At 29.3% G+C, this 14,012-nt stretch overlaps 1 protein-coding gene across 1 annotated transcript; it reads right to left on the bottom strand.

Annotated features, from left to right (window-relative positions):
- Nucleotides 1-5,460: 5,460 nt before the first annotated feature.
- LOC114179074 (protein DETOXIFICATION 21-like) lies at nucleotides 5,461-9,892 on the bottom strand. Its single transcript, XM_028065282.1, has 8 exons — nucleotides 9,453-9,892; nucleotides 8,845-9,383; nucleotides 8,346-8,432; nucleotides 8,188-8,244; nucleotides 6,279-6,517; nucleotides 5,925-6,043; nucleotides 5,753-5,839; nucleotides 5,461-5,672 (listed from the first exon to the last, which is right to left on the bottom strand). The coding sequence occupies exons 1-8, from the start codon at nucleotides 9,708-9,710 to the stop codon at nucleotides 5,592-5,594; spliced, it is 1,467 nt and encodes a 488-aa protein (XP_027921083.1). The 5' UTR covers nucleotides 9,711-9,892; the 3' UTR covers nucleotides 5,461-5,591.
- Nucleotides 9,893-14,012: the final 4,120 nt, after the last annotated feature.

Raw genomic sequence — 14,012 nt, 5'->3', positions numbered from 1 at the left:
TTGTTTAATAACTTTTTATTTGGACAGAAACAAGCATTTACATTGTAAGTTGGATAAATGTAAGCATTTGAACTTTGATAAGTTTTTTCCGTATACATAGTTTGAAATATTTTATGGTACATGTCGAATATTTAAAAAATGTTTATTATGTGTTTTCAGATAATGGTTGTCATTTCATTTCTTACAAGAAGATCTTGCGTTAAAGTGTTTATATATTTCTTTGAAGTACGCACTTACAATTGTTCAACTCAAATAGTTTTTCCAAAAAACACAAACATTAGCTCTACTAGTTGTTAGGTTTATGCTTTTGATACAAGCTGATATGAGAACTTCATAACAAACATCACAAACACGTTTGACAAATACAAGAACAAGATTGGAATTTAAAGAGATAGAGTGACTTATGTGAATGAAGCCACTAAATGGAAGATGGATGCTATGACTTGAACGAACTTCAGTTGAAGCTTTGGAAATGGTGAAATCCGCTCTACTTGGAGTGGCTTCAAGATTAGTGATATTGAGTCGTCACTTGAAGTTCATATTTAAGATAAGACTCACATTTAAGAGAAACATTCGGCTCTCAAACTACTAACGTATTATTTTAGAAATCAAATCTAAATTTACAATAGGAAAGACACTCTATTTATAGTTTTAGATGCTAGATAATCGGGGAGAGGGGAGAAATTTGAATTCAAATTAATCCTAGTTAACTCCGTAATTTGGTGCCACTAATTATAGATCTAATAAGATCTAATTTACATACTTAAAATGTGCTAAATATGTTATGTGCCACTCTCTAAAAACTCAAGATGTGTGGTATTTCTCCTGAGTTCAGATTCTCTATTGGTTTTTTTTGTGTTATTCTCTACTAGGCATTAAAAATACATTGTACTGGTATTTTAAATATCATTTTAATATATTTTAAAACATTGAAATTAGTGGTAATCATTGTATTATGACAACATAGTATAGAAACAATACACAAAAAGCCAATAGAGAATCCAAATTCTACTTCTCCTTTTTTGTTTCCAAGGTGTGCTTCTCTTTTCAAATAGGCTAAAACATGCGCGCCTATCTAATTCACCCAAAGGCAGCCAACCTCAATTGCTATTTGCACCCCCTTATTGGACCTAAATGTAAAATAAAGGAACGGGCTCGAACTCCTATCGAGTAATGCTTCAGGTTAATGGGGCTTCTCACTACACCCCCAAGCCTTCTCCTGTACCCCAATAATTATCCTTTTGACCCTAATTAATTTTTATCTCTTAAAGTGGGTGAAAGTAATGTAAAAAAAATTTACTACGCCACTGGTGCTTTCTTTTTATCTATGCAGAACTGCACCCCCAACCCCCAAATATTTTCACACGTTCTGTTTCTTCTTTTCGTTCCACCACAATTTTTTGCGTTTTCTGAACTCTGGTCCCTCTGGTCTATGGTCCCTGCCTGTCTGTGCTTCAAGCTCGGAGTGGTCGCTGTCTCTGATTCAAGCTCCCAACAGTTGTCATTGTTTTTTTATTTTTTTTTTAAACGGATGTCAAAATCTGCTTCAGAAATTTGTGAAACGAATGTCGACATCTGTTTCGTTATTTTTTTGGGTTTTTTTGTGATCGGATACCAAAATCCGTTTCAGGAATTTGTGAAACGAATGTCAACATCCGTTTCGTTATTTCTTTTGGTTTTTCTATGAAACGGATGTCAAAATCCGCTTCAGGAATTTGTGAAATGGATTTCGACATCCGTTTCTATATTTTTTTTTGTTTTTTCTGAAATGGATATCAAAATCCGTTTCAAGAATTTATGAAACGGATTTCGAAGCATATTTGATGAAGGTGTATATTATAGTTATGGAGGTTGCAATTTCTCTTTTTGCTTACAATTTTTTTTTCTCAACTTGCACTTTCCAGAAAATATATGGTAAAAAAAATTGGTTTTGTTCAATCTATGTCCATCAAAATTGCCATGTTTTTAAGCTAATTTTTTCTCTTGTAGCAGCAACAGTTTGATGAAACAAGAAATTACCAAGATGTCGACAAAAGAATCGGATGTCAACACATTTATGATATTAATTTTCAACCAGATGACGTGACTGGTGGTGAGCTGAGAGACATATCAGTAACGAAGTCTCTTGGGATCTATGATTCTTCTGCGACGGAGGAAAACCCAAACGGATTTCGAAATTCGTTTCACAAATTCCCGAAACGGATTTCGATATCCATTTCAGAAAAAACAAAAAAAAATATCGAAACGGATGTCGAAATCCGTTTCACAAATTCCTGAAGCGGATTTTGACATCCGTTTCATTGAAAAACCAAAAAAACATAACGAAACGGATGTTGACATCCGTTTCACAAATTCTTGAAACGGATTTTGATATCCGTTTCACAAAAAAACCCAAAAAAATAACGAAACGGATGTCGACATCCGTTTCACAAATTCCTGAAGTGGATTTCGACATCCGTTTCAAAAAAAAGAAAAAAAATAACAAAACAAGGACAACTGCTGGGAATTTGAATGAGAGACAACGACCACTCCGAGCTTGAAGCACAGACAAGCAGGGACCATAGACCAGAGGGACCAGAGTTCAGAAAACACAAAAATTTGTGGAGGAACGAAAAGAAGAAACGAAACGTGTGGAAATATTTGGGGGTTGGGGGTGCAGTTCTGCATAGATAAAAAGAAAGCACCGGTGGCGTAGTAAATTTTATTTCATTACTTTCACCCACTCTGAGAAATAAAAAATAATTAAGGTCAAAAAGATAATTATTGGGGGTACAGGAGAAGGCTTGGGGGTACAGTGAGAAGCCCCCTCAGGTTAATCTTCTGGACTCCTAAGTTGAGATACTAGGTGTTGAGCTATTTAAGTTCTCATAATTTCCCTGAACTTGAGAGAATTCGACCACGAATTCAGAAAGACCTACAAAAGAAAGAAATCTTGTATTTTGGGATCAAAAGAAAACGTGTCTCGTCTTTTTATGGAGAATGAGGATATTATTGCACACATGTTAGGTGCAAAGAAACGTTTGTGTTCCTCCATTTTGCTTTATGAATATTTTTAGAAGTTCATCATCCAAAGAGGAGGGAATTTTCAAAACTGTGATTTTCACACTTTATTTGCAAAAAAAATGGTTTTAGGGATTTTATACTCGAAGATTTTATTTTCTCTAAAAGGACATTGATTTATGTTATGTTACTTTAGTTGCCAAAAGTCCTTACATTAAAAAACTTTACAAAAACTTAAAGTTTTGTATCAATCATTATTTTTCTTAGGTTTAAATACATCGGTCTCAATTTTCGTATCTCAATTTTCGTAAACCTTGTTCACTTCAATCATTTTTTGAAATGTTAAAAAAGATCTTAATTTTTATAAATTATGGTCAATTTAATCCTTTTTCTATACGTCGTTTAATTTTTTTTAATGTCACGTGTCACTCTGTGTTTTTTTTTAATTTTTAATTTTTAAAAAAGTTGTTCATGTGTCAAGTTGGTATTGTGACACATGATAGTGTTAGTGTCACGTGTCAAGCCAATGTCACTACCACGTGTCAAGTCAACGTGTCAGTGTCTCGTGACTTATATTCAATCCAATCCACATTTTGGTTAATTTTGTTCAATTTCGTGTCAATTTTTGTAAATTTTATTCAATTCAGTTTCAATTTTATCCTTCTTCAAATTGACTAAATTTAATTTTTATATAAATGTTATAATAAAATTTTTATTCAAATTTAAATTTACATTAAATATTTCTTTCATTATTTTTAAATCAATCATAATTATATTATTTGCAAGAAATTATTAGATTTATGTTTGATGTTTGCTACATGTGGACAACCCTTTTAAAATTTAAAAAGATTAAAAAGTGACACGTGATGGTTATTGTTCACATTCCATTAACAATCTAAATAACTTTTAAAAAAAAATCAAATTGTACAAAAGTTATAATCACTTTTAACATTTAAAAAAATGAAAATCAAAGTGCAAAAGATTTAATGAAAATTGAGACCAACCATGTATTTAAGTCTTTTTTATTATATCTTCTCATAGATCATTATTCTGATACGAGGATAGTTTCATATTATTTCAAATTAAGTACAATGACAATTTATATCTATATCGGTTCATCCTCCATCCCAAATAATTTCTAAAACAACTATGATAAAGTTTTAAACTTTAAAGTACATTATCTCATTTACGATAATAAATCATAATCTTAAAATTGAAACTTCTTTTTTCAATTTTTTACCTTTTACATGTTATAATGTGAAAAATGACTCTTGTAAATATTATTTTTACATAATACTGGTAAGTACTTCTATCTTATCGGATAAACATGAAGTTATAAGGATAATGATACTTTAATCCATTTTTTTTGATCAACTTTTAATTCATTATTCTCATCACCCTTAGATCATCACATCACATCAGACAAAAATTTAAAATAAATAATTTAAAGGTGATAAGAATAATAAGTTAAAAATAAATAAAAAAAGTAAATTAAAATATTATTATTCAAGTTATAATGCACGTAAAAAATTGTCTTTTGTGTTATGTACAAAAAGTATGAAAATTGTCCTTTTTATTTCACACAACTCAATGTGGATTGTCCCTAATTTATCTATTAAGTTTAATGTAAAATCCTTGTTTTATATTAGTGGGGCATGCCGTCTTGTCACACCCAATCACCATCTCATTTAGCATATGTGTTGTAATTAAAAATATGTTTCTGAGTCATAGAAAAATTATATTTAAAATTTAGATTAAATATTTTTTTTAATTTTTTAATTTTCAAAAATCGAAATTAATTTTTTCCAAAATTTTTATCCAATTTAATTTTTTAATTTTAAAAATTAAAATGTTTGAATTTAATATTTTAATATTATTAATCAATAATTAACCAGAATAATAAATAAATATTTTAGTTATATGTTCCTGTGAAACATAGTCAAAACTTGTATATTTGTGATTGCGAATATTTTTATATTTTATCAATTTTAAATTAAACTATTTAAATTTTAAAATATGAATTTTAGAAAAGTAATCTTTTGTAAAATTATTTCAATTTCATGTCTAATATATATAAAATTAAATTTTAAATTATTAATATTTCTTTCACCGATAATTTGTTTTGATAACTTAAATTTAAAAAGATACTCATTTCATATAAAATATATTGGTGAATCTGATATCATGATAGACATCGTACAAACAAATAATCATTACTTGCAAATATCTATTTAGTATTTTACACAAATTTGACTTGTTGATATTGTGAATGATTAATGGGTATATATATATATATATATATATATATATATATATATATATATATATATATATATATATATATATATATAAAACTTTTTATTATACGTTTCAAACCGTATAAAAAATGTAGTTGTTCAGCATAAAATCTTTCTAATTAGAGTTTGATTCTCGATTATTTGTATAAAAAATGGTGTAGAATGAAGGAACCTAAGCAATCCAATTTTTCTTGATGTAAAAAGACAACAACAGAGATTAAAGTATGGTTTTAACTTTCATTAAACAAAATGATGGAGATATCTCAAAACATCAAAGTTAAATACACAGTTTAGCTAGGACATGGTTGGTCTAGTGTTTGATTCTTCGTTCTCCACCATTGTCCATTTGTTAACACGATTTCGAGCTATCACTACCTGTGACATTGATATACGAAAAGCTTAATTCCACTGCAAATGGAAAATCAACAGTGATAAGCAACACAAAAATCGATTACCTGCTTGTCCCAGTCTGTTTTCAATGTGATTGTAATAAGCATCACGGTCTGAACAAATGTTCCAAACAACATCCCAATCCAAATACCCTACAATTATGTTTTATAGAATGTGACATAAAAGTTTGAATGATTGTGTAAGTTTAAAAGAATTTGCAGAAGATGAATGAATCACCTTGACATTCAAATGGAGGAAATGATCAAGAAGCACTCCAACAGGAATACCAATGAGATAATAACAGCCAATGTTTACATATGCAACAATGCTTTGCCACCCAGCTCCAACAGAAACTCCTATTCATAAAAAAATGTCACAGTGCATAATTGCTTCAGAATATACAGTTTTATATATTTCTTTGTTTTTTTACAAGCAATACACGTTAAATACAAATAAGATCGAAAGTGGTGTGATAATCTCTTACACAAACGTGTTCCCTTGATACCAAAACTTCGGATAATAAAAAACCTTTCAGAGTTGTATCAGAGGGGTGTAGAAGGAATGCACATAAAAATAGGAAGAAAAGAATACCAGAGAGCACAGGTTGAACACTGTTCATCAAGATGGAAAATGAGAGCAATGGTGATAAATCACCAACAGCATTAGCCACCTCTGGGTCTGTAGTGAAAATATAAGCAAGTCTTTCCCTCAGAAACAGGAACATCAAAAATAGCACGAATCCAATCACAAATGATGTCAGAACTGTTATCAGAATGGAAAATTTTGCAGCCTTTGAACTCCCTCTTCCAAGCTCGTTTGCAACCCTCACACTGCACACAATAATCAATATGAATCTTAATTATAAGTATAAATTTCTTGTACATTTTTTGAGTTTTGCTCTTGATATACATTGCTGTACCGTGTTATAATGTTCTATTTGTTGTGATGCAATGTTAACCTATAATGTCTTTATAAAAATATTTCAAATCTGTAAAGTGTATATCGTTTATTTATTTTAAAATGCTAAAGATCAGTAACTGCACATTTTAAAAGGATGGAAAAAAAAAGGATAGTGGACTAAAAACTAATTTCGTGTATTGAGAAATAAAATCAATAATATTAAATTATACGAAGAAAAAATTTATAAAGACAAAAAAAAAATACTCATTTTACATTAACTTAAACGTATTAAAAAATATATAAAAGGGTTCTACATAGATAAAAAAAATTAATAACATAAACAAGTAGCATGTAACATTTTCTTATACATTGTCGTTCTAATAAATCATTATAAACTATAAGTTCTTTAATTTTCATAATTAATTATAATAAATGTCGTACAAAATTCACTACAACAAAAATCATTTTAGACAACAACATAAAATTATGATCTAAATTATAAAAATCATGGTCTAAAGATTAGACCACATTTTTTTAGATGTGGTATAGGTGAGTGTGGTTATAAGTAATAGACAACGGTTTTTAGTACGACAATGTTTTTGAAACCGTTGCTTAAAATCCTTACAATAGACAACAGTTTTTCAGGTTGATTTTAGACCTCACTTATATTTTTAGACCACATTTTTACTGGTTTTGTCCACATAGTTTAAAGCAACAGTTGTATAATCATGGGCTTTCATGATATTTATACAACATTTATAAAAATGTTGTTTATTATATGTTTAGGCCACATTTATTTAGTCGTTATCTAATTTAGTGTGGTCTAAACTACAAAATGTTGTAGTGATTCATTCATGCCTGATAATTTAAAATATTTTTTGTTATATCTATTTCAGACTAAAATAGACCTAAATTGCTTTATGGATCTTGTGATATAGTTAGACATAAATATTATAAGGAAATAAATTAGGTTAATGTTTTGTTGTAAAAGTCTCTTTAATTAAAAAACCTTTAATTCATTAAAAAAAAAACTATGACAAACCTAGAAGATAAACTTATTTATGTAAATATGAAAATTTAAATATTATTTTTTTAATATATTAAAGTTATATATATATATATATATATATATATATATATATATATATATATATATATATTAACCAAATTTTAGTTCTTAATAGTTTTTTTTAGTTTCAAGTGATTTTTAGTTTTAATACTTAGTTTTTTAATTATAGTTTAAATTAATTTAAATTTTTTACTACGTTAAAAATATGCTTATACAGTGATATGGACACTGTATTCAAATTTGTGGTGCGATAATACTGGTTAGTCGTAATAAAGAGAGTAATAATAATGGTAGTTAATAATTTTTTGATATTAAGAAAATATCTTTATCAAAAATAACAATACTATATTTTTTTATTTTAAATTTACAATAAAAATCTTATTTTAAAAATGAATATAAAATGTTTGTAATTAAGTAGAAACTAATTTTAATTCTCATTTTGTTGAACACATTTTGTTTCAAAAATTAATTGTAAAACTAAACATAAAAAGCCAACAAATAGAGAAAAGAAAACTTAAAAAAAAAAAATACCCTGCAGCAGCAAAGAAACCAAGGGCTATCATCATTTCCCATCCACTGATGTTGAGACTGCACAAAGTGATGCAAATATACAATGATACTATCATTAAATAAACAGAACAATATGAAGAAACAGAGGATTATGTACTATAAGTACGAAATTCAGTTACCATATGGCCAGAGCATCAATGGAAACTTCTGCATTTTTCATGTTGCCTGTAAGAAGAATCAAAACTGTGTTGTACCAGATCTCAAGACTGTAAAAGGAACCATAGTTAGTGCTATATCTCTTCTCTTTTATTTTCTTCTGCAACGCAAATCTTCATCACTCAAGAAAAACAGTAACCAAAACTTCTTTTTCAAACACCTTAACTTTCGAAATCAGTAAAGTAACAGTTTGTTAACCAATATATTGTTTGTCCGACAGTTTGTTAACCGATATATTGTTTGTCCGACAGTTTGTTAACCGAAATATTGTTTGTCCGACAAGTGGGAGAGAGTATAGATTCAACTCCTCTATATTATAAAATTAGTCTGAAAGATTTTGAAACATAAAGTACAGAGAGATTATGCTTTCAATTCTCTTCGCTAACAAAATATTAACTATTAACATTTTTTCGATATAAAAACTGTTATGAAAAATGTCATGGAAACGGGTTAAAATCTTACCACAACATAAGACCAGAAGAGAGGGAAAGTTTGATGACAGACCAAAGATCTTTGAAGGCCAAGAATGAAAAACCTTTCCATGTGTCAGGGCACTTGGTCATGATAAACACAAGCTGGCCCAAGTTCGGAATCCAATATGCCAGAAGTGTCGATGTGAGTGCACCGTTGAGGCCAAACTTGAACTGAACAGTTAGAAGCCATGACAATAAAACGTGCAGAGAAATTGAAACTGCTGCAAGGTAGGCGATGATCTTGTTCTTGCTCTGTGATTGCAGGAACATTTGGCAGGTGAAAGAGACAGTGAAGGAAAATATGATACCAATCGACCACAGAGAAATGCTTCCAGCAACTCGAGCAATGGTTTTGTCTTGGCCTAGAGCCTCCAACAAAGGGGTGGTGAAGATGTAAATTGGAAGAAGGAATATAGAGGCTGTGAACAACACTATCCATGATCTTTGAAGATACACTCCAAGCATGTCATACTTTCTGGCTCCATATGCTTGACCACAAAGAGTTTCCAAAGCACTAGCCATGCCAATCTGCAATTTTCCATTAGAAAATGTTGGAATTTTTTTCACTCACAAGGTGAAGAGAAAAGAAAGACTTACCAATACCCCATTTGCAAATCTGACCAGAACAGTCATAACAAGAGCATATGCAGCTAGTTCAGTTGAGCCAATGTGGCCAATGAAGGATTGAGTAACCACCACAATCCCAAAAGTTGAGAACCTTGTGAATATGGCAGGGCCTGCTACCACCCACATCTTCTTGCTTTCTTCCCATACCCTTTTCCCTACTGACTCTTCCTCTCCCAAAGAATCCTTCTTTAGCTCATGCAAAAGCTTCTGCTTTAGCTCTTCTCCCATGGTGATTTCAAACTCGTTCACTCGTTATCCAGTACAAAATCAGTGCATCACTCTGTGGTTAAAAATGCATGTTTCTTTCTGAATTCAACCATTAAAAAAACTGAATTCACTAAATTTTTACATTAGACGTGGCCATACCATCATTACTAATATAAAGGAAGTTCTTCTGTATATATTGTCTATTGAGAGAAAAAGTTATGAATAAGAGATAAACAAAGAATCAACATCCTATTCTTAAATTGTAGGGACCTAATTAATTAGGACCTTTTGCCAAGACACGGTGGAATTATTCTGTGTGGACAACGAAACATTAAATTACATGCTGCCACAGTGTTTTGTCAATAAATTTACCTTCACGTCTTTGTATATGTTTTGTCTGTTTACTAGAGTTCACCCTTTTATTGTGTAAAAGCTGTAATATAGAGCCTTACTTTGGAGGGAAGAAAAGTACTCTGTGTGAAATTATTATTATATGTTCTGTCCGAAAATGATATTTCAACAAAAGAATTTGACAAACTTTATACGATATTAACGTGGCAGGACATTTTTACAATTTTTATTACCAAAATATAAGTTAACATGTGCTGCGAAAATAAAAGAAATTGAAAATAAAGAGTAACTTAGAGAGAGAAAATGAAGAAGAGAGAAAGGGAAAAGTATTTCCTTTATTTTCGCAGCACGTATTAACTTACGTTTTGATAATAAAAATTTTAAAAATATTCTGCTACATCAGCATTGTCAAAAATTTATCAAATTATTTTGTTGAAATATTAATTTTTGTATGTTGTTAATGCAAAATAGTTTTAGCATACAGGATCACGACCACTCTTCCAATAGTGAGAAAGTAATCAAAATAATTATATTTGGAAGCAATGCCTTTTTAATCCCCTATTTTTGTTCAATATAGCCAAAGTCTCTGTAATTTTATACTGATAAGTTGAACTTTTTAAACTTTAAAAGACACGTAAATAAATTTAGAGATGTACAGAGTAAAACCGATAGAAAAAACAAAAAATAAATTGATTCAAATAATTGAAAAAAAAAACTAAAAGTTTTTGGATTGTTTTGCTTTTTTTTCTTCTAACAATCAAATTATTTCTGTTTGAATTTTTAAAATCCAGCCAAACAAATTAAATCACATGTCTTTGATATCTCTGAACAAGGGACAAGTACATGTTGATCCAATCCACCATGAACTTAGTGGTATCGATGTACATCTTAGTATATTTAGAATTATGGGTAAAGACGTATATCCCAATTCATTTGGGCTTAAGGGTACGAATATAAATCTTAGTACATATGGAATCAGTACATATGTACTTTCCTGTTAGGAGTGGCAATTAGGGTTTGGCTTGGTGGGCCGGTCCGTAGGCTCGCATAAAATACACGAGACATGCTTAGAAATTCAACCCGCAAGTCCGTCACAGTCCGACCCACAATGGCCTGCGGCCTGCATAAACTTAAGTTAGTTGGTTTGGTGTTTTCATGTTCTAGGACCACTTTTATGGACTCTTTTATGTTGTTTATTGCACTTGATATGATGTCCAGGACTTGTCTGTTACACTTGTTTTGATGCTCCAAGACTTCATTTTATGGAGTGTTTTTTATGTTGTTTATTGCACTTGTCCAGGCTTTGGTTTATTGCCCTATTATAATGCTCCAGGAATCGTTTTACTACACTGTTTTTATGTTGTACGGGTGCTTTAAAATTCCCAAAAAATGCTTTTAAGTTAAAAAATAAAAATAATGTCCCAATTGTGTAGGCCAAGTGATGTGCGGGACGGACCGGTGATTGCAGCCTACATAAATTGTGCAGTGTGGGCTGGGCCAGCCTGCAATGTGTGTGCTTTATGCGGGTCAGTCCGTATTGTCATCCATAATCCCCGTACATATGGACTCAGGCATACAAGTATACATTGTAAATGGGATACAAGGACTGTAATAGTGGACAACATAAGTGAGTGTAACAACAATTACAATTACGATAAGATATTTATAGAATAGTTTTATTGGTATTTACAAAAAGAATAAAAATAGGTACAAAGGTTAACTTCAGCAGAGTGTAGGTACTCACCCTCTAAGAACATTACTAAGTAACAAGTAACAATTCAGGGGAGCTCTGCCAAAAAGAGACGAAGATTAAAACTTTTCTACGGAAGTTTCTTGAATTTCACTCATGAACTTTTCTAACTTTTCTTAAATGTTTCTTAAATGTGACACTATTAACTACGTTATCTCACTTATTGCATTTTTATGTTATATGAATTGATCTTTAGATTTTTTTATTTATTCGTATTTAGTGTTGTTAAAGATATATAATTTTAGTTGTTAATAATATTAAATATTTAATCTTATAATTCAATTAATTTATTATTTAATATATTTTGAGCAACATATTTTTTATTATTATAATTTAATTTAAAAGATGAAAAGAAAGAATAAAATTTTTAATAAAAAATGAAAACTAAAAAAACAATAAAAACCAATATGCACATAGTGGTTTGATTCGATTCAAATCATTTTTTTTTCTTTCAAACTAAATCAAACCGAAGCCTATATTATTTTATGTTTGATTTGAATATTTATTTCTAATAAAAAAATCGAAATAAACATATCGCGAACACCGTATATAAATTTATTATTTTCTAAAATGTAGTAAATATGACAAAAATTTAGAAATAAGGGATCAAAACAAACGAGATGTGGGCATAAATAGATTGGAACGTGCACAAATTCTTTGTTGAACATCCATGTGATGTTCCTAAGTTTAAATTGACAGATATTAAACTGTCTTCGTATAGACAGAAACGACCTATTATATTGTCTATTTTAATTCTTTATTCTTAAAATGTTTAATTTAATATTTTTATTTTAAGAATGGTTACGGTGGTGTTCTTTTTTATTTATTTCTGTTCAAAATGACATTGTTATTGTTATAAATTTAAAGGATCAATTCGTTTAATTTTATGTGAATAATGTTAGAAATTGACTTTGACGATTCATTTTTTAAATTATCTTGTGTATAATATCTCATTTGTAAATATAATAAAATATGGATGCTTAATCGAAATATTCAAAACAGATAATGTATAAAATATATTAATATATTACAAAAGACAGAAATATAAAATATATCATTTATATATTCAAACTAAACAACCAAATTTTATACAAAACTAAAACCAACCAAATTTTATACAAAACTAAAACTGAGACATTCCACGACTTTAACTTATAACTCCTCATCTTTCAGAGGTATTTCTAGACCTGCAACTTTATCTATTTACACAAATAAGGTGATCATCACAAAAGAAGAAAAGAAAACACAACAATCAACAAGTGCGAGGGTAAGCTAGCTAAAAAGAAGTGCACATGTATTTATATTCATCATATACTACACCATTTCATTATCACAATAGCTATACTTGCAATCATCACACAAAAATCCTATATATCACCAAACTCAAATATCCGGATAGATATATTTGACATAAGAGATTATTGGAGACATCCACTTATAATAGTATTTACTACTTACAAGATAAGTCTCATTCGCGACTAGGACCAAAATGATCCAGTGACTAGGACCTCTTGTCATTCTTTAGAGTTTTAAATCACTGTTACTTCTAAAATGTCATTTTCTAGAGTTTTACACATAGTCCTTTAGAAGTGTTACTAATTAAATTCAATAATTTATAAATGTAATTTATTATTAGTGTTACTTCAAAAGTATAAGATACAACTATTTTAATAATTAATAACTTTTTACTTTGTAATAATTAATATTTAAATTGATTATTATAGTGATTAACAATTTTTAGTCATTAAAATTATTTATTGTTCATGCATTTCTTATAGTATGAGATAAAAAGCTCATTTATATAAACAATTCAATATTTTCAATTTTCAATTTTCACATTCTAATCAAATACATATAGGTCAAATTAGTTTAACATCATCATATTCATTTGTTTTCAGGTGCGTATATCAATAACTTCTAAATTTTAAGTATTATAACCTGAACCAATTTCTCAATTTTACTAAAACATGAACATATTAACTATTCTTATATCTAATCTTGCACTTCTTTCATAATAGTAAAGAATCAATTAAGTTAAAGAAGTATTAACTTCTTCTTAAAGATCCTAATTCACAAAAACAGAAAACATCACTACACCAACCTACACTACCATATATTCATCTAACCGATTCATATATCTATCACATGCATGTTATAAATCCCTACGTACAAGTTCAAAAGAAAAAGAATAATTCAAGATAAAAGAAAAAAATTAATGTAAA

Source organism: Vigna unguiculata, chromosome 1, assembly GCF_004118075.2.
Source record: "Vigna unguiculata cultivar IT97K-499-35 chromosome 1, ASM411807v1, whole genome shotgun sequence".
NCBI classification, from domain to species: Eukaryota; Viridiplantae; Streptophyta; class Magnoliopsida; order Fabales; family Fabaceae; genus Vigna; species Vigna unguiculata.
This window is presented reverse-complemented; position numbering and strand designations above follow the sequence as displayed.